Source organism: Marmota monax, unplaced genomic scaffold, assembly GCF_021218885.2.
Source record: "Marmota monax isolate L192 unplaced genomic scaffold, Marmota_monax_Labrador192_F-V1.1 WCK01_AAM20220418_F8-fsc00424, whole genome shotgun sequence".
NCBI lineage: Eukaryota > Metazoa > Chordata > Mammalia > Rodentia > Sciuridae > Marmota > Marmota monax.
In genome coordinates, this window is record NW_026695015.1 from 515,039 (window position 1) to 540,676 (window position 25,638).

The following is a 25,638-nucleotide window of genomic DNA, read 5'->3' on the forward strand; positions in this document are numbered from 1 at the left end:
AGTGAGACCTCTGAAATCATGAACCCCAAAATAAACTTGTCCCTTTCCTCTAAAACTGTTCTTGTCAGGTCTTTTGATTATAGTTGCAAAAAAGCTGACTAAAACATACTGAAACCCAGAGATATTTGTAACATAAATTTTCAAACTTTGAGTTAACTGACCTTTGAAAATATCGATACTAGGAAGTATATTTTAAACTAAGTTCATTTTTAGAAATTTAAATTCATCAGCCAAAACTTTTACTTAAATCTTCTGACTTTTAACCATAAAATCTCTTATTTTAAATTTTATGAAATTGATTTAGGCAGAATAACAGCCAAAAGCTCAAATACTTTTTATAGCCTTTATTAATATATCACAGCTGAATCTACATTGAACAGTAAATATTCTAGTTATTATGATGTTAGTTCAACAATTTTATTAATTGGACAAATGAACAGTAACATCAATGCAGATTTAAAATATAGGCATATAAAAACAAAATTATGTATATATGCAAAACCAAAGTTTTGAAAGTACTGTTCCTCAAGAAAGTCATATTGTGGGTTTTTATTTCATCACAGATTTCCAGAAGCATTAATTTAAAAAGTGAACAATAAATTCCAAAATCTCTAGAAAAAGTTTCCTTGCAACTTTTAACTCCATTAAAGTTTTCCATACAATGAGAGACAATGTTCCTAGAAAAATAATAAAGATATATTAAAAGTTATAGACAAATTTTAATTTTGTTACCAAACATTAAAATTATTTAAAAAAGTCCAATTATCAAATCAGCAAATGCTTATGTGCATGCTTTAACCAAGCATGTATTATTTGCTATTTAAAATTGTATATTATACTTTCATGCTCAAATTCATGAACTACACATACAACTAAAGAGAATAATGGATGGTAAACACAGTGATGATTATATAAATAAAACTTATAAAAAGTTAATTGCCTTTTTTTCACATATCAGAGTATTGCAAATTAAAAGTGTGTTAATACATGCACGTTTGGTGTTCATGTAGAAACATGAGACAATAATAATAATTTGTTCAAGTTGTTTTGCTTTTATTTTTGGCAATAACATAATCTTTTTTTAAAAAAGAGAGAGAGAGAGAATTTTTTAATATTTACTTTTTAGTTTTCGGTGGACACACATCTTTATTTTATTTTATGTGGTGCTGAGGATTGAACCCATCGCCCCGCGCAGGCTAGGTGAGCGCGCTACCACTTGAGCCACATCCCCAGCCCAAGAATATGATCTTTAATGCAGTCTTTAGTTTCTATTTGGCAACATGTAATGCATGGATTAATTTCTAGCATTTTACTCTGTCATTAATTCAAAAGTTAATCTAATAAAAGTATACAGTGAATGTCACTTTTGCATTGCCTAAGTCTTAGAAAAAATATAAATCCATAAATGGAAATCTATGTATTACATAGTGAAAATGATGTATGTTAATGTTACTGACTTTGAATGAGAAAGGTACAGCACAGAGCAATTCTGTACATATATTATATTTTATGCAAATGGTCAAGTTTTTATTGAAGATTTATTCTCTTATTTACATTCACCAAATGCATATAATCTTTATTTGTAGGAGCAAACCCTACACACACATGCAAAAAATGTTCCTAAAAAATCAGTTGGAAATAAATCTAGGGAGGTTAGAAGGTGATGATGATGGAGAAGTTATTATTTGTGTTTAATAACTGTACATAGCAGCTAAATTTTAAATAATAAACATTGATTGTATGTTAAAATAGTGAAATTATAATTATAAATATTAATTAACTGTTATTAAGTTACGGATAAAAAATATTTAGTAACTGTGTGAATTTTGAATGTAAAAAATATATTAGGGTAGGTAAATAAGTTAATGAGAAAAAAAAGGAACTATGCAGAACTCTTGAGTCTACTACACTAGCAGTACAACAGTGCACCCATCCTTGTGAAGTGATCTGTAAACTTGCTCTTGGGTGGCTTTCCCTTTCTCTGGTTGAGGTAAATAAAGAATTTTTTTTAGAAATGCCAAAATACTGGAGATTTAAGCCTTAAGAATAGAAAGGCTTAAAATACAAGGATGTTCAGTCCAGTTTACACAGTAAAGTAAAACCTTAAAATTAGTTTGTTCAGTGTATTTTTATTGACTAAACATGCTCAAATGTAAATATGTTTAAAATTTCACACTTTATTAATGTGTTCTCTTTATTTAAAAATTTATTTTCTATGCTTGACCTTAAAAAGATCTTCCAAAACCTTGGATACTGTGTTGGAATTATGTGTATTGCTAGGAACAAGCAATTACCAGAGGAGGACAGGAAGCAAGGTAGCTAGCTTAAGCACATTCAAATTTGACATTTTGTATTGTTTTATTATTGTATCTCTGATAGTTGAATAAAATCTCATCAATAAAAACCCAAAGCTAATTTTAGTAAAACTGGAGCCTATAGAAAACTAAAAATCTATTGCATACATTCTTTAAATATAATAATTCTAATTATTCATGATCCTTCATTCTTTATATACTAGGAAATTAGCATTTGTTTATAACATCTGAACCTAGAATGTGCTTTCTGTTTCTGACAATGTGGTGAAGATGGCTGGCAGAACAACAAATTCTGGGATTCTCCTCACGGAGAGGTTGATGCAGGAGTCAAACTTTCCCAAGTCCTTCCATTCCTAGCTAATAGGATTCTTCGACTATTTATGACAAAGGTAGATGAGATAAAGTTAGGGCTTTCACTTCCAGTCCTGATTCTTTAAAAGAGGGACTCTGTTATTTAGGTTCTTTAGTTCCTTTTACTTTGCTGAGGGCTTACAATGGAGATATTGTAAAGATAGATGGAGGCACAGATGGAAGAACTATTGGTCCATGAATCATCATGGAGGAAAGTCTCTGTCAACTGAATAAACATCCTAACTCTGTGTGAGCCAGAAATAGAATCTTATGAGTTGTGACATTAAAATTTGAAGGTTTATTTATTAAAATAGCAAATGTTACCCTAAGTAATGCATATGCTTTTTACATTTAATATACAATGTATTCATTTTAACTTTTATTCATATTTGGATTTTATGTTAGGGAATAGAAGCTGTATATATACACACACCTATATAGTACATTTGTTTTTTTTCTCCATACAACAAGAACAAATGGTATTTAGGGAATGAAATGACACAATAATTTTTCAAGTATACTATTATAAACTTTCTTCTTTATTTTCTACTAATAGCCTAGGATTTGGAAATTTTGGAAATATATACCTTTTCCATAAGAGGAATTTTGGGTGTCAGAGTTTTTCTTTATGTCTATAATAATAGAACTGGGTGAGATAATTCTGTTAAATAAACAGAATTAATTTAACAGAATTAATTTTGTTGTTCCGTTAGACATGGCAAGTATCATTGTTATTTTTGTTATGTTTTCATTTAAAAAAGTGTATGAAGTATATGAAAGTGAAAAAATAAATCTTATCCAAGAATGTAAGTGCTTATTAAGTAAAGCCTGTCACCAGTTCACAAGGATTGCTATTAAAACTGAAATTGATTCTTATCGGAAGTCAACATTTCCTTTAGACAATTATGATTTTTAATGCTATTTCATCATTCATAAAAGCAACACGACATTATAATTTGAAAAATATAGAGCCTATGTCTCTTACCTGAGTATTTGTGCATTATGTGGAGGAATTTTAGACCAAGTAGGACCTTGTTCTGTAAGTCAGTAAAGTCACTGATGAAATGAGCTGGATCCCCACTAACAAGTGTCCGTGGTGGCAGACCTTTCTGGAATTCACACACTCTATCCAAAGTTGTAGGAAAGAGTGATGGAGCCAAGTAATCCACTAATAAAGCCCAGTTGCTTTGAAAATCTGCTTCTTGTTTAGAATAATATTTTGACCTAATAGAGAGTTGGAATTTACATTTAAAATTAGTCTACTCAGAATTTTGCCAACTAAATTTTCAAAATAGGTGTTTATTCTACCATTAAGAATATAGATATTCAGATTGGGTATGTGGCTCAGTGGCAGAGTGCTTTCCTAGCTTGCCTAAGGTCCTGAGTATGATCACCAGCAACAGACACCCATACACAACATGAGGGAGAGAGGGAGAGATGGAGGGAGAGATGGAGGGAGGGAGGGAGGGAGGGAGGGAGAGAGGGAGGATTGTATGAAGTTGGTGTTGATTTTAAAACCCACATTTGAAAATATGAAAAGGTATTATTCAAATTTTAAATGAGGAAATTACTATTTCAGAAAATCTCTAGTTTTTAGTCCAATATTTTGCCCAGAAGGGCAAAATCAAGAGAATGTTATAATTGCAAGCACACTCAAAGGTGACCAAATTTCATTATTATAAAATGTAAAGATAAAGCCAAAGGCAAATTTTCTCTTGGGCTTGGATATGTTAGGTGACCCTGAAAATGAAATTAGAGATTTTTTCCTTGCAGCTTTTATTTATTTATTTTTTTTGTAAAGGCAGATGGTGCTTTTTCCTAGTGAAGTGTGTTAGAAAGCTACTTTTAAGTTCATAGTAAATACTATTACATCTATACAGTCTATTTCACATATTCCAGTCAATCTCCTGACCATGTGAACGACATGCCTCTTCTCTCTAAAATACCTTACACTCATTGTCTTGCTCATGATTCCCTATCTCCTTCAAAACGTATGGAAATTACATGGCTTTTAAATTTCCTGTAGCATTTTTTCTGAGTAATACAAAAATGAAGACTAAGTGTTGTGAATTCAGAAAGCAGTTAGAACATATCATCTGGTCAATACTGGGCAAAATGCACTTATATATATGTGTTATATGACAGTATAAAGGATTAAATATCTAGTCCGTCCCATGGTTAATGAACAATTGATTGGAATTCCGTACTTTTATCAAAACATCAAGACTGGAATAGAAGATGATAGAGAGGATTTAGGCAACAACACTCAATCCCTTCACAGCCCAGCAAGGAAGCAGTGAAAAGAACAGCTGGTCAGAGAGGTTCCAAGCAGATAGCCACTAAATTCTATGCCACTTTAAAGAAGACCCTGTGGAGGGAAGCAAGTTCACAGCATTTCTTAAAGATCAGAAAGCAGGAGAGAGAGAGAGAGAGAGAGAGAGAGAGAGAGAGAGAGAGAGAGAGAGAGAGAGAGCCCTGAATCCTGCATCCTGTGGTTGCATCCAATAGGAAGAACCTCGCAGATGTAACAAGGCACCCCTTGAGCATGCAGCCTCAGGTCCCTGGGCAGATGAATAAGAACCAGCTGGTGAACAATCCTCAACAATAGGGGAAGTAGCTCCTGTTCCCCAGCATCTTTAGAAGAGTTCAAAGCTGAAAAGTGATGAGCATCTTCTGAAGTCCCAAATCCTGATTAAATCCAAACCAGGAATAAAAATTTTATCCACTTGGACATGGAATACCAGAAACAGCTCTAACATCAATTCTGATCTTAAACCCATTACTCTTCATTTTGATTTGATAGTTGTTCCTATAGTATTTGATATCATGCCCTCAATCCATCTGATTGTATTTCTTCTAATGTTTTAAAACATTAGCTGAATTATCCTACCACTCTATATTTGTTTTCCTAGATCAGGTTTACAATTGCTCCTTTTAGCATCTCTTCTCTTTCTTACATTACATGCTACTGTCCTAACCCCTCCATCCATTTTTTCTTTCTTTCTTTTTGAATCTGGTCTGTATTATTCTTTCCTATCATTTCTTTCCTTTTTTACCCTTCTACCCAATTTTTTCTTCTTCCTCTTCCTGCCTCTCCATAAAATAATAGTGATTTTACTAGCTTTAATAACTATTTCCTCAAACCATTCTAGAACACTACTATATTACTGTAAGTAAAATTAAAAATGTATGTCTGGATTAGAGAAGCTGTGGAGAACATTATGATTAAGTCTTAGTATTTTCTGTAGTTGATTAGCATGTGAATTTTCCCTGAAGTTATTATAGTAAATAGAATTTAATGTCTTTTTAAAAGTTGTGCTAATACTGGTAACATCACAGGACATGCATTGAGTGAAAGTATCAATAACTCAGTATTCACCCACCCCAGGATCTGAAGAGAAAGAAACTCATTAAATAGTCCCTTGCATAAAAGTAAATGCATTTATATAAAGCAAAACAATGATAATTGTCCCAACAGAAGAGTAGACATAAAAGCAGTATGAGAGAGCAAAGGAACAAACCACATGGAACAGCCCACAACACTTCAACAACTGATCTAGTTGACACAATAGTGAAAGAAATGTTGAGGAAAGATCAGAAAGCTCGTAGTTAAAATGCTCATGAGCTAAAAGAAGATGTAGGGAATGAACTTAGAAAATATAAGAAGTGAAAGATGATTTCAGTAAAGAGAGATTCTAAAAAAGAACTAAACAGAATTCCTGGAAATGTAAAACTTAATAAATTAAATTAAAAATTCAGTGGAAAGCATAACCAATAGATTAGACCACTAGGACTATAGATTATCAGACCTTGACTACAAAGTATATAATGTTGAAAATAAAGTCAATTATAAAGAAAACATGTCAAGAGACCATGACAAGAATATTCAAGAAATCTGGGGTAGCATTAAAAGACCAAATATAAGAATCATTTGTGTAGATAAAGACTAAAGAATATAAATTAAAAGAATACACAATCTTTTCAATAAAACAATATCAGAAAAATTTCCAAACCCTAGGAACATAATGGAATCAAATTTAAGGGACCTATAGAACCTCACGTAGGCAAGGTCAAAAAAGATCCTCTCCAGGACGCATTTTAATGAAAATGCTTATTATACAGAAAAAGAGTAATTTGAAAAGTCATAAGGGAAAAATAGCAGGTCAGATTTAGAAGTAAGCCAATATGGATTTTGACAGATTTCTCAATTCAGATCCTAAAAGCCAGTAGGATTTGAAATTATACCAATCTCTGAAAGAAAAAAGGTGCCAGCCAAAATTACCATATTCTACAAAACTACCTTTCAAAATCCTTCCATGATAAAAAGAAACTAAAAAAAGTTCACATACTCAATAAAATATTTCATGCAGAGCAAATGAAAAAGTAAAATTAAAACTAGCATAGGGATGAATTTCATTAGAGGAATAGTAAACTAAAGGATAATCAAGTATAAATTAAGCATTAGAAATAATTCAAAATATCAGGATATAAAAATCATCACTATATAGTAATATTGAATGTAAATGACCCAAGTTCTATCAATAAAGACATGCATTGGCAGATTGAACTAAAAAACAATATTGAACCATATGTGCTTTACAAGAGACTCACCTTGAAGGTGAAAGGATAGAAAAAGATATACCATGAAAATGGAAACTGAAAGCAAGCAGGGTTAGCTACTCTCTTATCAGACAAAATACACTTCAAGTCAAAATTAATCAGAAGAGACAAAGAATGCCAGTTCATACTGGTTAGGGGAATCATTCAACAGCAAGGTATAAGGACTGCAAATATTTATGTCTCAAACAACAGTGAATCTATATACATAAAACAAGCCCAAATCAATATAAGGAATCAAGTAGACCATAACACAATAATATTGGCTCATTTCATCATATCTTTCTCACCACTGGATAGATCATCCATGCATAAACTAAATAAAAGTTTTTCAGAATTAAAGAATGCTATTAACCAAGTAGACCTAACAGGAATCTGTAGAATATTTCATTTATTGACAACTGAATTCAATTTCTTCTCAGTAACACATGGAACTTTCTCTAACATAAATCATATCTTATAGCACAAAGGAAGTCTTATTAAGTACAAAAAATAATTTCTCACATTGTATTAGAGGACAATAGAATAAAATTAGTTTGGAGATTAAATAATACACTTTTGAATGGGGAATGGATTGCAGAAAAAAACCAGGGGATAAATAAAAAGAAATTCTTAGAAACAAGTGAGAATAGAAATATAACATATAAAAACCTGTGGGATAGTATGAAGGTAGTTCTAAGAAAAAGGTTTGTAGCACTGAGTTCATACATTAAAAAAAAAAAAAAAAAAACAGAAAGATACCAAATAAGTAATCTAATACCTCAAGGAACTAGAAAAAGAACTGTTCCAAAATCAGTAGAAGACAGAAAATAATTAAAATCAAGCTAAAATTGGTGAAATTAAGGATAAAATAAAAAAAGAATCAATGAAATGAGGTGCTGGTTCTTTGAAAAGGTAAGATTGATAAACCATTAGCCAAATAAGTGAGAGAAGACTCAAAGCAACAAACTTAGAGATAAAAAAGGAGATGTAACCAAAGACACTTCTGAAAACCAGAGGATCATGAGAAACTATGTTGGAAATTTATACTTTAATTAAAAAACTAGAAAATTCTGATGGTATTGACAAATTTCTAGACACATACAACCTACCCAAACTCAATCATGAGGATATAGAGAACTTAAACAGATCAATATCAAGCAATGAAATAGAAGCAACAATTAGAAGCCTTCCACCAAATAAAAGCCCTAGATGGATTGTCAGCAGTGTTCTATCACACAGTTAAAGAAGAATTATTGCCAATACTGCTCAAATTATTCCACAAACTAGAAAAGGAAGGAAACCAAAATCATTTAGATTCTGTCAAATTAAAATGTTTCACTCTGTTACCAGATCCAGAAAAAGATACATGAAGGTAAGAAAACTTCAGGCCAATGTACCCAATGAATATAGATGTAAACACTCTTAATAAAATATTAGCAAACTATTCAAAACATATTAAGAAGGTAATACACCACAATCAATTTGGTTTCATCTCACAAAGTTGGTTCAATATTCACAAATCAATAAATATAATTCACGACATAAATAGAACTAAGGACAAGAGTGACAATAGATGGAGGGAAAAGATTTGACAATGTCCAGCTCCCATCAAAGTTTAAAATACCTGAGAAACTAGGGATAGAAGGAACTTAGCTTAATATCATAAAAGCTATATATGATAAACCCAAAGCCAACATCATACTGAATGAAAAATATTGAAAGCATTTATGCCAGAATTGGGAAAAAGACAAGGATATCCACTCTTTTCACTCCTATTCAACATAGTCTGTGAAACTCTAGCCAGAGAAAATAGGCAAAGAAGGAAATTAACAGAATACAAGCAGGAAAAGTAGAATTCAAATAATCTGTTTGCTGATGAGTCGATCTTTTATATAGAAGACTCCCCAAACTCCACTGTAAGACTTCTAGAACTAATTTAAAAACTGAAACTTAGCAAAGTAGCAGGATGCAAGACCAAAATACATAAATCAATCACTTTTCTCTACTCCAGTAATGAATCTGATGACAAAAAAATCAGGAAAATCTTACCAGAGATGTGAAAGAGCACTACAATGGAAATTACAGAACTCTAAAGGAAGAAATTAAAGATGACCTGAGCAGATGGAAAAACCTCCCATGTTCTTAGGTAGAATTAATATTACTGAAATTACCAAAAACGATACACAGATACACAGGTTCAATGCAATTCCTAACAATATGCCAATGAAATTCTTCACAGAACTAGGAAAAACAATTCTAAAATTTATTTGAAAGAATAAAAGACCCAGAATAGCCAAAGCAATCTTAAGCAAGTAGAGCAATGCTGGAAGCATTACAATACCATTCCCAAATTATATTACAGAGCTATAGTAACACAAACAGCATGGCATTGGCACCAAAACAGAAATAAACACCAATGGAATGAAATAGAAGACACAGAGACAATTTCACCCAATACAGTCAAATATCAATATCAATTTGACAAAGTTGCCAAAAACATATTGGAGAAAGAACAGCCTAACAAATGGTTTTGGGAAAACTAAATATTCATTTGAAGGAAAATAAAAATAGATTCCTATATCTCAACCTGCATAAAAATTAAGTTGAATTGAATTAAGGACCTAGGAATTAAACCAGAAACCTTGCAACTGCTAGAACAAAATATAGGATTAATACTGCACCATATAGTTTCAGGCACTGACTTCCTTTACAAATATTCTGAAGTATAAGAAACAAAACAAATAATCAATAAAGTAGATGCTGTCAAATTAAAAATATTCTGCACAGCAAAGAGTATCAAGAGAGAGCCTACAGAAAAGGAGAAGATCTTTGCTACCTGTTCCTCAGGCAGGGGACTAATATCCAGACTACATAAAGAACCCCAAAACCTTAACACCAACCAACCAACCAACCAAACAAACAGATAACCCAATTAATAAAGGGCAATAGAAATATACAGACACTTCTCTAAAGAAGAAATACAAATGCCTAACAAGTGTATGAAAAAATGTTCAACGTCCCTGGCAGAGAAATGCAAAGCAAAATTATACTGAGATTTCATCTCACTCCAGTCAGAATGGCAATTATCTAAAACACAAATAATAACAAATGTTGGCCAGGATAAGGGGAAAAATGTACACTAAGGCATTGATGGTAGGAGTGTATATTAATAAAACAACTCTGGAAAGTAGTATGGAGATTCCTCCAAAATACATGAATGGAACCACCATATGATCCAGCTACACCACTGGTCAGTATTTATTCAAAAGAATTAAAATCAGCATACTGTAGTGGTACAGCCACATCAGCAGCACTAATCACAATAGCCAAGTATGGAACAAGCTCAGATGTCTGCTAACAGATGAATGGATAAACAAAACATGTTATATGTACTCAATGGAGTTTTACTCAGACACACACACACACACACACACACAACACAAACACAATTATGGCATTTGACTATATTTTTACCTTTCCTTGTACTCTTTTGCTTTTTCAATGGCATAATTTTTAGCACAACAACTTTTAAATTTTTTTTATTTTAATTTATAATTTTTATCTTTTATTTTTGTCCCTTGTACTTTAGTCATACCACTTAGGAAAAAATGTCTGAGTCACAATGAAAAATTTTATTCTAAGAATTTAATAGTTTTAGCTCTTATAGTTATGTCTAGGATACATTTTAAATTAATTTTTCTGGTTATAAAATACATACTTCATTCATTTGCACTCAGATTTTCAGTTTTCTCAGAGCCATTTGCTGAAAAGACTATTCGTTAATTGTCTTCACCTTTCTTGAAGATTAAGGGTCCATCAATATAGGGGTTTATTCTGGACTCTTAAATTAATTCTGTTCCATTGATCGATATGTCTGTTATTATGTCAGTATTACACTGTCTTGTTTATTGAGGTTTAGGAATAAGAAATGAATAAGAATTTCCTTGAATCTATCAATCAATTTTAGGAGTGTTTCCAACTTAATATTAAGCATTTTATTCCATGAAATTGGAGGATTTTCTCTTTAAATGGATCTTTAATTTTTTAAACAATATCTTTAATTTTTCATGGTGCCCAAATTTTGTACTTCTTTTTAAAACTTTATAGATTTTACTCTTTTAATAGCATTGTAAATGTATCTTTTTTCTTCATTTTATGATTTTTTTGTTGTAATATATAGAAATACAGCTGATTTCCATATGTTGCTTTTTTATCTTGCCGGGTCGATGAGCTCATTTAGTAATTCTATTTTTAATGGATTATATTGAGAAATAGACAAAGTATTAGTTCATTTTTTTTCAATTTTTAAGATCTTTATTTCTTTGCTTAAATAATTTTCCTCAACAGAACATTCAGTACAATGTTGAGTAGATGTGCCAAGAGTGAGAAAATCACATCTTGTTTCTAGTCTTTTATTGTCATAACATTATGGATGCCCTTTGTCCAGGTAATATACTGTTCTCATATATTACCCTAGAAGTTTTTAGTGTTTTTTAAAAATCATAAAAGGGTATTGGGTTTAGTTAAATCCTTTTGCTCTGTCTTTTGTGATAATCATCTCTTAAAATCACATATTATATTGATTGATTAGCAGATACTAAACCAATTTGCATTACTTGAATAAATCAACTTGCGTTACTGAAATAAACCCCACCTGATTGTGGCTTGTAATCATTTTAATAAATGTTTTCATCCTGTTTACCAGTTTGTATTGGGGGATTTTGTTTCTGTATTCATGAGAAGTGTAGTTCCATAGTTCTTACTCCTTGTGAAATCATCCTCTTATTTTGGCATAATATTTAGTAAAATATTGACAGTTTTCTATTCATTCTTGTATCTTTGTTCTTAATTTTCTTCATTGCTGCATACTTTTGTGGTTACCAGATATTTCCTAGTGCAACCTTTTAAATTCATGTGTGTTTTTTTCCCTCTATATATACACACACGCACTGCACGCACATATGCACACACACACACACACACTTATTCTGTTTATTGAATTGTGAATTGTTTACTGAACTGTGTATGTATTATATATACATTTACACCAACACATTATATGAAGACAATTATTTTGCTGTTGCTTTTAGCTGATGACAATCGCCATCATAATATAAAACAGTTTATTTCATATTAATACTAACATTTCAGTTGTTTACATAAACTTCACTGCAATATAGCTCTAATCCTGCTCTCCTCCTTGGTGCTGTTTTCAGCCATTCTATTTTCATAGCATTATAAACCCATGGAACTATTTTATAATTATTGCCTTTTGCAGTTGTATTTTAAATGAGATAGAGAACAAAACTGATTGAAAATATATTTTCAAAACTGTCATATATTTGCCTATAGAATTCCTTTAACAGTAATGTTTAATTCATCAAATGAATTTGAGTTACTTTCCAAGTGTCCTTCATTTCATCACTGAATTCTATCAGTATTTATCTCAAATAACATCATTCATTCTTCAATTTTAATTGGTAATTTTGTCAAACATATAATTCATTATTGACACTCTTTTTCTTTTAGCATTTAGGATATGTCTTCTGACTTCCATGGTTTCTCATGAGAAATCAATTTTAAATCTTATTAAGCATTTCTTGTACAAGGGGGTCACTTTTATCTTGCTGTTGTTATTTCTTTAACAATTTGATTTGAATTCAATTTGTTCAAATGTGACTCTTCTTGAGCTTATCCTGGAGTTCCCTGACCTTCTTGGATATACAATATTTCTAAATCCTTAGGGAAATTTCAGCTACTCTTTTCTCAAATATTCTTTCTGTCCCCTTTTCTCCTCCTTCTGGAAATCCCATTATGTATGTGTTGTATCTTTGATGATGTTCTTCTATAGGTCTATGTAGCGCTGTTCATTTTTCCTCATTCTTTTTTCTTTCTGTTTCTCTTACTGGAAAACATGAATTTACCTATAGTCAAGTTTACTCAGTCTCTTGGTAGCTTCATCTGTTTTGAATCTCACCTTGAATTATTCTGGCTATTGTGTTTTTCTACTCCAGCATTTCCATTTTTATGTTTCTATATATTCTGTTTATTGATATTGTCAACTTAGTCACATTGTTGTCAGTTTTCATACCTTCTTCAAATTCTGTTACATGGTTTCCTTGATTTCTTTAAGCATTTTTATAATAACTATTAAAAATTATTCACTAGTATGTCCACCATCTATACCTACTTAGAAATAATTTTTGTTGACTCTGTGTGTGTGTGTGTGTGTGTGTGTGTGTTTGTTGTATGCTTGTGTTATTTCCTGGTTCATTGTGTATTTCCTACTTTTTGTTTTGAACATTGGCAATTACAGGAAATATAAAGTAGCAATTCTGAAAATCAGATACTCACCCTCACTGGGGTTCCTTGTTGTTTGGTTGTTTGTCATTGTTATCTTGGTGACTTGCCTGGACTAATTGTGTTTTCAGTCTGCATTTTTTGTAGTGAGTCACCACGGAAGTCCCTGCTCAGCAAGCTTGGTTGTTAGTTAATTATTAGTTAAAGACTTAAATTCTACCCTTTGCTGAGGAGCTCTGGTGTGTGTGTGTGTGTGAGAGAGAGAGAGAGAGAGAGAGAGAGAGAGACTTTGTGTTCAATAAGTAAGGCCTTGTAAAACTTCATCTTAGCCTTCACTTCTTCCTTGTTGCAGGCCTCAAGGTCAGCCAGGGGTTGCAGTGTGGGTCCCTCTCAGTTCTTGTCTGAGTACGTCCACAGTCATACTTGTGTATGTAGCCTTCTAGATCCCCAGGAATAGTTCAGAAGTTTTCAAAATCCCCTATGGAATTCTTATTCCCCAGATTGCCTTTTATGATTCAGGCCTACCTCTTGTTTCTTCTAACTGTTGTATCAGTTTCAGGCACCTAAGATGTTAAATGATTCATGCTAATTTTTATCTCCAAGTGCCCTGGGCACAAAGCTTTTCCCTCAGAATAAGAAGTTGAAATAACTGCAACAGTCTGAGATGCAGTTTTTCCAAAGAGCTGTTAAGTCAGGTGAAATAATGACATAGCTCCAGGAAAGAGACTTTGTGAGAAGTGGCAAATCCAGCAATTTCTGTGATCACACAGCTGCTAGTTTTCCCAGTGCAGCAGTTGCTAGGTTGCTGGTGTTTTAGACCATGCAAAGCTAGGGAAATGGTAGAAGCTGAGTTAAAATATCACAGACCCTATTTTTCTTCTCAAAGTTCTTCACTTTTTGAATAACTTTTTTCAGGAACTTTTAAGTCATTGGTTAATTCTGATAATTCTGAAATATTGATTATATCAGGAGTTTTATGAAAGAATAAATTTAGATCTTCATTCTGCTATTCTGGAAATATTTCTTGGATTATTTCTTTCTGATAGATGAAGAATGAAATTAGGTAGAGAAAATTAAAGTTGTAGAAAATTATTTCTATAACTGATAATATGCAAATATAGGATTTAAGACTTGATGTTCTGGCTCTAGGATCCTATATTTAGTGACTATCCAGTATGTCTCTGACAACAGAAATTACCTTACAGTCATCTCTTTTTCTCTGACATAAGTTATATTTTAGATGTTACATGTATTTATCAAAACAACTCTACATATTACATCCTGCTCTTCATCCCATTTTACTGGTACAAAATGGATTAGAGACTTCTCATGTTCAATAGAGTCAGGGTTTAATACTCACATTGCTCTGACACACACACACACACACACACACACACGATCTTAAACTCTAAGAAAGTATTTTAATCAAAGAATGATTAATATATTAACAAACACAATATTACAACATCTTAGTTTATGAACTATAAGACTCATCACCAAGACTGGAGATTTGCATATTATTGACAGGCATGAAACCTACCTACCATCAAAGGATACATTCAGAACAATTTTCATTGGCCACACAATAATCATACAGTGCAGTAATTTAGTAGCCAACAATTTGTGGTATTTTTAAACAAAACTAATACAAAATAAGGTCATAAGCTCATCTATATTACAAAAACATTGCCAAATAATAAAATTTTGTCTATATTCTTAAGCACAAAGATAATAGAAGACCTTTGGTGTAAAAATGGATATTTGAATACATGCATCTCTTTTGGCTCCTTGAACAACCAGAGGCAATAAAGCTGTGGGTAAAGAGAAGAAGCAACTACATCACATTTAGGATTGAAAATCAAATGGATGAACAATAAAGGATTTAGCAGGTCCTGGAAGTCTGAACTAAAACAGCAATGGAGGAAACATATGCTGTATACTGTGTATAATTCTCAAAACAATTGTGTTACCAAGTGACTCGAATTTGGGAGCAAAAGTGAATTTCTGTAAAAAGGAAGTGTCCTTTGAAAAGCTGCTAAAAAACAGATAGATTCAAAATGTCCTACTGAGCTGTTGCTGTACAGTGATGAATTGATTATCTGAATTTCAAAGTAGTGAGTTTTGAACTGCATTAAATTGGGTACAAATGAAAGCAACAACAAGCTTCAAATTGAGATCCTAAGTGAACATATACACTTCTCTCACTGGACTGTCATTGTGCTCTGAGTTCGGCCTTCTCTCTTAAAACAAAAAATAGGAAATGTATCATATGTTCAACCAATTCAGGAAGAAAGGCATAAACTTAATGAAAGCAAAGTTACTCATTTTAATTGCCCAGACCTACCTATGCTCTACACTACAGCAATAAGCAAGCATTAGTTCTGCTCAAAGAGATTGAGTCTGCCCCTTACTTCTCCTATTTTAAATATCTAGGAGTTAGCATAAATAAAACATACCACACAAAGAAAATAATGAAAAGTTATAGAAAATCCTAGATAATATCACTATTATTCTAATATTCACAGAGGTATAAAAAGTAATTGCAAAGAAAAAGCAATAGCAAGATACTATAAAAATCCTCATAAATATTGATTCCTTGAAATCAGAAATAGTAGAATAAGTAAAATATTAACAAGGGGTTAGAAGATAAAGTTATGGAAATGTATTAGAAGTTAGGAAAGACAAGAATGTGGAAAATGAAAGAAAAATTTACTTAAATTAGAACTATTGAATACAGGGTTCAACATAGAAATAATGTTGAATATTATAGACTCAACATTCTATAACAGTGAGAAAAAAATTACATTTTAGATAGACAATGCATTAATTAAAGTGAAGGGAAAATAACACACAGTAAGAGAGAACTAATTGAAATTTCAGAAGCTGTGTGAAAAAAATACCCTTCAATATTCTGGAAGGACAAGATACATTGAGAGGATCAATAAACATAATAATTTAGACTTGTAAATAATTTAGGTAAAATTTAATGGAGACTTTTTATATCTAAAATAAAAATATTTTAAATCTATGACCCTATTATCATGCAAATAACCAGTTGAGCACCATGGTGGAATAAAGCTATGTGAAACCTGTAAACATTGGTTTTTACCTACCATCAACCCTTCTCCACTCAGAAATAGGATGTCCTAAATGAGGGAGAAAACTAAGAACAAAGTCTGGTATAAAACACAGTAAAGTAGGTATGAAGAGAATGTTTGTTTACTTACCTGATAAAAGTTATGGTATGTTTCAGTTTATTTTCTAAAACTCTTTATGAAATCTATCTTTTTGTATCAGAAACTAATTACCTAATTGTACCTGATCATCTAATTTTGCACATTACAGCCTCAGAAACTGCTATTAATTGCTTACGCTATATTTAAAGAGGAAGAAGAGCTGTGGTTGACATTGACCTTTGCACAACAATTTGTAAAAGCACAGTTTCCTAAAAAATAATAACAATGAGGATAAAAGCATGGGCTTTTGAGCCAGACAAAACTTAAAATACTTTCTGCCACTGACTATCTGTGCAACTTCAGATATATCAAAATGTATTTTTTTAAGAACTAAGTGAGAGATAAGAATATTCATAGTCCAGATTCTGGCACATATACTTCTATTAATTTTTTTTTTACACAGTTAGAGGTTGGCAATTGTAGAATCATATAAGAAAGATAGAAATTCAAGAAATAAAGTAAATATGTTGGTCTAAAAAAGAAGTTCTTAATTGTACTTATATATGTAGGTTTTTACTTGGAAAGGAAAAGAAGAGGTTTTTTTTTCCCTGAGTTAGTGTGTGAAAAAACAGACCATTCATATTTAAAATGATAATAAAAATCATCAAACAACTGATCTTGTTTCATCTTCAGTTACTTATAAATTTGGTCTATCCAAAAATTAGTTAAGTATTTCCAAAAATTATTTAAACATTTCATAGCAATTAGTATGAACAAATAAGGAAGTATGGAAAATAAATGATGGAAAATGATATATACAAGCATCTTTGGACTTTAATCCCTTAAAGAACTCTTAGGCTTTTGAGATTTAAAAGTTGTTTCATCCATAGGAAAAGGGGATTGTGCTCCAAAGTAACATTTGTCCACTGAATCACATATAGACAGCTTCAATCAATCAACAACTTGCCTCAGTGAAAAGGTTTTTGCAAGCCTCCAATCAGTGACTTCTCTTTGTATCTGAAATTCAAACAATCAGAAATGGTCTGCCTCCAACACACATACCTCTAGTGCTTCTGAGTCTCACCTGAGTAGCTTTATACAGATGATTCAATTCAATACATACATGAAAATCAATCCCTGAGCTCTACACATCCAAAAACTTCTGGAAAATGAGCAGATATTGATGCTGCTCCGGACTACCCTGGCTCATACCGCCTTTAGAAAGCAATTAATTTAGCTCTGAATTTTTATTTCAAATACTTAGTGCTGATCTCACTACCCTTTAAGAGTTGCAATCTTCTAGACTACAGTAGTTTTGTAAGTGATGGGGAAAGCCAATATAGGAAAAAAATAGTTTTTTAAAAACTCTTTTCTATAATGACTTGCTCTATGATCTAGTCTTGATGTTGCTAACCTCTTCAATACTTCTTGGCTAATAATCTCACCCTTTTTTTGTAGTCATCAAAAATAGATTTAACAGTTAATTGTAATTCATCTCAATGATATGCCATTGTTCAATATAAACATCTGCTCTTTAAATGATACTGAGATAAAATACACAAAGCAATGTAAGCCTCCTGACTCTGTTTTGTTTATCTAAAGTGGGTATAGGGTCAGGTGGTTAATAAGAAATTCCCAACCACATATGCTGTGGTTATAAATATTCCTGTAACTCATGCCCCACTCTTTCTTCTTTCTATCTGGTGCCTCACTCTGGACAGCAGATACCATTCCTAACACAGTGCTGTTTTTCTTCCATGCCAAGTCATGCTGTCTCTTTCAACTTCATTTGCTAGGCAATGGAGGAAATTTTGACTTTGTCTTAGCTGTGTGTCATAATAAAAGATAATATTTCCTTCCAAATATGTGTTAGTCAAACTGTAGTCTCAGATCAAAATGGAGCAGAAATTCTATTATTACTTCCCATTATGTCCTTTTGTTTTATAGATCCTAGTTTGTGTTTAAACAGCTTTTAACCACAACAAAAAAGACACCCTTTTTACTTCTGGTTATGTTTTTTTTTATTATTTTACTTTGTTATACTTTGGCGGCACAAGCCCACTTTTTTTCTATGAAATATCTCTTACTATGAAATACCTTTCAAATTTATTCAGGAAAATGTTACTTGTCACTTTCTTTTTATCGTAATAATAATAATGGTCAATATATAGCTAAAAAAGTAACTTGAAAAACATTTTAATGAAAATGATAGTAAAAGATGGAAAGATTGTTGTTGTATTATAATAAAATAACATTAGGTTTGTTCTTACCTACTCTGAAAATTCTTACGAGCAAACTCCAAGGATGAAACATGTGCATCCCACATGTACTTCAACAGGTCATCAAAACTACTGGAAGGTGACATTGCACACTAGCCAAGAAGTAAAGTGTTATTAATTTTTAGGAAATTATACAATACAATATTTCTTCTTAAAAGACAGATTTGAAAAATTGGCAATTTGCTGAATGAAAATTTGTTCTCAATTTGCTAAATGAAAGGAGAATATTATTTTAAAGAGTTATTAATGCTTGAGACTGTCCAAAGTGTTTAATATTAGTAATATTAATTACTAATGATACTTAATATATTTTAATATAATAAAGAAAGACTTAAAATTTTTAAAAAATATTCAAAATTTTATATTTTTCAAAGCCAGAACTTTAGTGCTTCATTAGTTTTTCTTCTGGCCATGCAATGAACATTCCATGTCTTAGGTGTCAGAAATGGGGGGAGTGGGAAAAATAAGAGCATTTAATCTAATCATATGCAATAAAATGGTCAGTTCTCTAAAGGAAACTTGGCCTTTGGCCATGCACTTTTTCACCCATGACACATTACTTTGGATATCAATGTTTGATTCTGATTATCAAATGATCATTTTAGTCAACTCCTAGGTGATTGGTTATCAAGAAAGTTGAAGTAAGATTATCAAAAGCACAACCTATTCTAAAATTGTATATCTATATAAATTACTGCTCACATACCTGAAATTAGGAAGAACCAGAGCACTTTATGTACCATTAAACCATCATTTACGTGTTTACACATTTATGTAATATATTGGCATTAGAAGAGTGCATAAAGTCTGCTCAATAATGTATTAGGAATAAGGATGCTGATGAGATGTATTGTCATGTAGTCATCTATTCTTACTAATATTACTAACATCATCATTGTGGAAACTATTTCTTATTCATGTTTCATTCAATGTATAAAAATACTTCATAAAATAATCAAATCTGGCTACCTTTGAAGATTATTAAAAGAATGTTAAAAAAACAACCTTGTAAAATTTATTCCACATTTTCATTGCTTCTGGAAAAGATGAATGACAGCTGGAAACATTATAACAAAAATTTGTCTGATCCTTGGATGGTGGCAGGAGAATGACATTATCTGCTGATACTCCCATTAGGCCAGAATCGATAGCAGCAAGGAAGGGTATTGTGGAGAGATAATAATTAAGGTCTGTAGAATCAAAAAAGTTACTATTAGTGTTGCTAATATAGAAAAGAATCTGTTTTAGACAAAGAAGTATATCATAAAAATTCTACATATATATAAATATTTGGTAAAACTTAAGCAATAATTTTGAGAATGCTGGAAATTTTATCATTTCTCTAAGGATCATAAGCAATACTAATATGCTACTTAAGAAAACCTACTCTCATAAAGGAAAAATGGATTTATGCTGTGATACATTATTTTAAATCACAATAATACAAATTGATGGAATTTTAAATGCTAGTTAAACTCCAAAGCACAAGTAAAAAGGAAAGAAATTGTAATTTTATAGATAGCTATATTTTCCATTTTTTTTCATAAGTTTTTAATTCTAAATTTGAGTCTAACATGTCTTTAGAATATTACCATATATATTTAGATTTTTCTTCTTAACAAAATTTTATTTTATGGCATGACATGCATTTCTACTGCTGTCCTGTGCCTTTAGAACAAGTTTTGAGGTTACTAGTTTTCTCCAATAACATTTTCATAATTGAACACACTGAGTAGCAAATTTTAAAAATCTGTTTAAAAAATTCATTTCAAGACATTCAGAATGTTTAGGTCAAACAATTGTGTTTTGAAAAGCAAGAATTAGAGTCGGATTATTTGCTTTTGTATCAATGTATGATTTTGAATCAATCCTTTATAGAAAGTCATCAATTTGAGGTTTGTTATGTTAGACTCACCAGCCCACCAACTGTCCACAGAGATGCACAGAGGATCCCCAGAGTCATGGCCACAGTCAGTCCTAAGGGTGGGATCAGCTAGTCTACCTAGAAGACAGAGGATGCAGAGTTGGATTTATTAGGCCAACTTCTAACCAGCATACACAAAATCTTAACTGTGTGTGTGTGTGTGTGTGTGTGTGTGTGTCTGTGTATTGCAAAACTGAACTAAATGTTTATTCTCTGAAAAAATTATACATCCTCAATCACTTCTTTCCTTTACAACTTTTTTTTTGTTTCTCATAACTTATTCATATTTTTTTCCTTTGCTTTAACATCTTTATTCTGCCTCCTAGGCAATAGTTTTTAAATCTCTGTACTTCTTGTCTCTTGTACTTAATAAGATATTTATTCCATATTAACTCAAAGTTAAAGAGTCAATAACCGTGTATGTTAAAAGTATCTAGATTTCCCTTGCCTTAAACCAAATTCCTTTCCATTGCTTACTCATAGTTTGGCCCTGGAAGATAAGTTCTCTAAGCCTTAATATTTGAATCTATATCTAAAGGTCTAGAAAAAATTACCTCTGAGGGTAGGGGAGTATTACATGAAGACAGACAGACAAAATGCCCAATGCAGTAAACATATGCTCCATATATATTAGCTGTTATTGTATTTAATTTTTCCTTCTTTGCAGAACCTTCTTTTGTTTCTTAGCTTTCAAAAATTTCCTGGCTCATTCCACCATTTAATTTTGTCATCAGTTGTACCTTCTACCTATACTCCCTAGATATCCCGTGAGTTATCTTCTGAATCCATGCACATCTCTTCCCCTTCCATCTGTTTCCATGCTTGGCTTATACTCTCTGATCTTACAAACCTCTGGTTTTCTCTAGCTTCCCCCAGGGTTTTGACTCCACGCTTGCCCCTCCAGTCTCTCTTTTCTCCAATTCTTGTTCCTTGTTCCCCCATTGGGTACTTGCATTTATTTTCTCCTAACCACTCTTTTTCTGACATATTTATATTTTCTTCATTTTTAAAAATTCTTTCCCCTTACATTGTGTTCGTTTCCTCTCAGCAGTCCACCCATGTTTCCCACAAACCTATGCTCTTTCCCTTTTGCTTTGTCTTTCTGCATTCTCTCTTGGCTTTTCTTGACCTACTTACCTTCAAGTAGGTAGAGATCTGGATAGTTTTGTTAATGGATGTAATATCTTAAAATCATTTTTTTAAAAAAAACTGGAATAATATTCAATTTAGTATTATGTGAAATATTTCTTATTTCTGAGGTTTTCTTTCGTTAATGGTATTTTGAATCTGTTTTTTAAGACTTTCCCTTTTAAATTAACATTCTGAGAAGTTTCACCCACTACTCTAACCTAAGAATTGCCTTATGCTGCTCATTTTCATATCTTGACCTCTGAATCCTCATTACATTCCTTTTTTTTTGTTGTTGTTAGATTTCCACAGAGCTCTTGCATTGGTGATTCCAAGTCATCTCCAACAAAGTTTGTCTGAGACCTGGTTCTTGATCTGGAGAGCCAAGTAAGGTTACTTGTAAACTTTTTTTTTTGTTGTTATTAATTTGGTTTTGGCAGAGAAGTTTCACTCCCATTCTTAATATCTTCAGCTCCTCCTCTCCCTTCTTTAGAGCCAGCATGGGCCCACTTTCTTGGATGATTTTTTTTTTTTTTTTTTTTTTTGGCTAGCCATCTCCTGGAAAGAAATACATTGCTCTCAATTAACTTGATCAAGAACTGTAGTTTGTCATATCCTTTTCTTCAAAATAAAAAATGATGCTATATTTACTGCTATTTAAACCCAAATTCTTGCCCTATATTCATCCTATTTTCCAGCCATATTATTCCCCTAGCATAAGTTATATATCTTTCATACTCTGAATGTTTTCCTCTTGATCTCTTTTTTCTCTCCTACAGTCCACACACAAAAAAATTTCAAATTCTCTTCTTTAGTTCATTCTATTCTTATGGTCTACTTTTACTTGATACATCAATGTTTCATTCTTTTAAAAGATCCATTTCAAATTTTATTCTATTCCCAGATTTTTCAGTTTTGTAATGATCTCACTTTTATTCAGCATATTATGCTTTGGACCTTTATTCTCCTTTGGTTGTTTCACTTCTAACTTTTCTTCCCAAGGGTTGTAAGCACTTTGAGGAAAAACATGAAATCCACCCCAAGTTCTCATTCACATGCCTTTTTGCTGTTTGATGATACTGTTTGTAACATATTCCTTATATTCTTTTCCCACTTTTCCACTTTTTTGATTAAAATTTCTGTTAATCCAGAAAAATGAATAAACTATTGATTTATTACAGTAAAAGATGAATGAAATCTCAACATATGATTCAAGATGGATGGATATCAAAATATTCATGACAGCTGAAATTAACCAGACAAAAAAAGAGTACATAGCTGTTCACGTGAAAATCCTAGATAATGCAATCTAATTTGTAGTGATAGAGAGAGATCAGTGGTTACCTGTGAAGATGGGAAGTTGAATGGAGTGATTAGTTGAAGCAGTGGAGAGGTACAATGGAGGATGGGAAAGTTAGTGAAGATAAGAATTCAAAAGCATTATACATATAGTCAATATCTGTGATGAATTCAGGACCATATACATACATCAAAATTTATCAAACAATACATTTTTGAGTGTGTAGTTTATTATATATTTATTACACATTAATAAAGCTTTAAAAGCTCTGCTATGCAAACAAGAAACAAACATTTAAGGTATTTAAGTATTGTGTAAGCATTAGGTCCTTGTTGCTAAAGGGCTCAATTAAAACTCCTTAGTCAGACTTTGAAGACATCTTTTAAACTAGCCCTAATTGAATTTTTTTTAAAAAAAATTACTGCTCACTAGTTGTTTCACACACCAATTTGCGTGCCAACCTATTTATCTTATTCCTAGTATAGCCTGCTGCCTTGCCATCTTGCAAGTATTACTCTAGCAATGCTTTCTGCAAGGCCTTTGGTCCCACTTTCTTCCCATCATTATCTCAGGTCATAGTTACTACTCTTTTCTGAACTACTCTGATACTCAAGGTCCTTACCTTGTCTTTGGGTTTCAGCCTAGAGTTGGAGAAATACTTTTATAGATTTTTTTTCACAGTTTTTAAACCTGCTTTAATTTTCTCTGCTTTTATCATTAAATTCAACTCAGTAAATACTAAGTAAAACCACCTGCTAAGTGAAAATTAAAATTTGAAAGGTATCCAATCTAACATTCCACCTTTCAATTTGCTTCTCACCGGACCCAGAGTAAAAAATTTTCCTGGGTGTGGGTATGTGTTCCATTCACAGGTGGTGTTTATTATTTGCAATGGACCTTATATTTGGGCTGCTCCTGAATCATGTCTCAGAGTTAAAATATTTATCTTTACCATGATGAGGACAGTAAAAATAGTCATACCAGGTGTCAGGAGATCATCCTACAAGTGTGGGTGTAATGCCAGCTCAGGATGTCATCACAGTTCAGATCTTGCAGGTTTCCTTTCTTGTCTTTCCCACAAGAGCAGCCCTTTGCTCATTGGTTACTTTTTACCAAAACAGTTTCTGGGAGGTGAGAGAGAAGTTTCCTTACTTCTTGAATTTCTTGTTGACCAGAAAAAAGTAGCTTAGAATTTATAATGTTTTTGTCCCCAAACAAATCTCCACTCTAGGTCCTAGTGTAGACATTATTTTTAAGAAGGGAATATTTGAGAGAAATGCGCTAGTACAGAGGTTGTGCTCTCCTGTGTCACTCTAATCTACCTAATTATCTAATCACACTTAGAGTTGTAGATTAGATAATTAGGTAAAATTATTGTATATTTAATGCATATAACATAACCTGTTTTGCTCCTGCATCCAATTCTTGATGCTTGGAAATGAGTTTAGTTCTTAGTAGGACCTTAATTAATACTAGTTGATGGTGTGAACTAGATCTGATATGCTGTGCATCAGTGAGTGTGATAATCACTAGCACTTGCATATTTAAGTTTAAATGACTCAAAATTAAATAAAATTAAGATTTCAATTTTGCACAAGTATTAGTTATTTCAGGTGCTCAATAGCCACATGTAAGAATATGTGTTGGCTCCTGCTTGTGTACTGTATATTGGAAATATAGAAGATGTTCATCATTGTCCATAATTTTTTTTGACAGTACAGGTAGAAAACCTGTACACACAGGGAGATTCTAAAAATGCTTGGTAAAAAAGGATTAATGAAGAATGAAGAGAAAAATAGGAGGGGTGTGAAATAAAAAGGCAAAAAAAAAAAAAGAATAAGAAAGGAAAAATTAAGAGAAAAACGATCATTTTCAAAAAGATGATGTTAAATACTAGATACTATGTTCTAATTAATTTATAACTTAATCAAAACATCATTGTAATGAAAAAGATTAATTCTTACCTGAATGATATTGCCATCCATGATGTATAGGCAGTCCCCATAAAATATTTTGTTCATCTTCTGGAGCAAATTTTTCAAAATATCTGGCTGTCTGTGCCAATAGAATTTTATACATTCCTATTCTCTCAGAGTAATTCCAGGGGTTAATGATGTACTTGCCATTTTCTACACTATAGTCACTAAACTGACCTGGGCTCTCCTTCCATAGAGGGGGGAACTCATCTGAAAGATTGTAAGCTCCTGCTAAAGAAGCGGAAATACAACCAACTAACACACAGGCCCAGGAAAGATTGAAGGTCATG

At 32.0% G+C, this 25,638-nt stretch overlaps 1 protein-coding gene across 1 annotated transcript; it reads right to left on the reverse strand.

Moving 5' to 3' along the window:
* Nucleotides 1-347: 347 nt before the first annotated feature.
* LOC124081407 (protein LEG1 homolog) lies at nt 348-25,638 on the reverse strand. The gene is made up of 6 exons (XM_058573691.1): nt 25,337-25,638; nt 20,936-21,022; nt 20,026-20,210; nt 19,012-19,112; nt 3,652-3,890; nt 348-677 (listed from the first exon to the last, which is right to left on the reverse strand). Exons 1-6 carry the CDS (start codon nt 25,635-25,637, stop codon nt 577-579), a joined length of 1,014 nt encoding a protein of 337 aa, XP_058429674.1. The 5' UTR covers nt 25,638; the 3' UTR covers nt 348-576.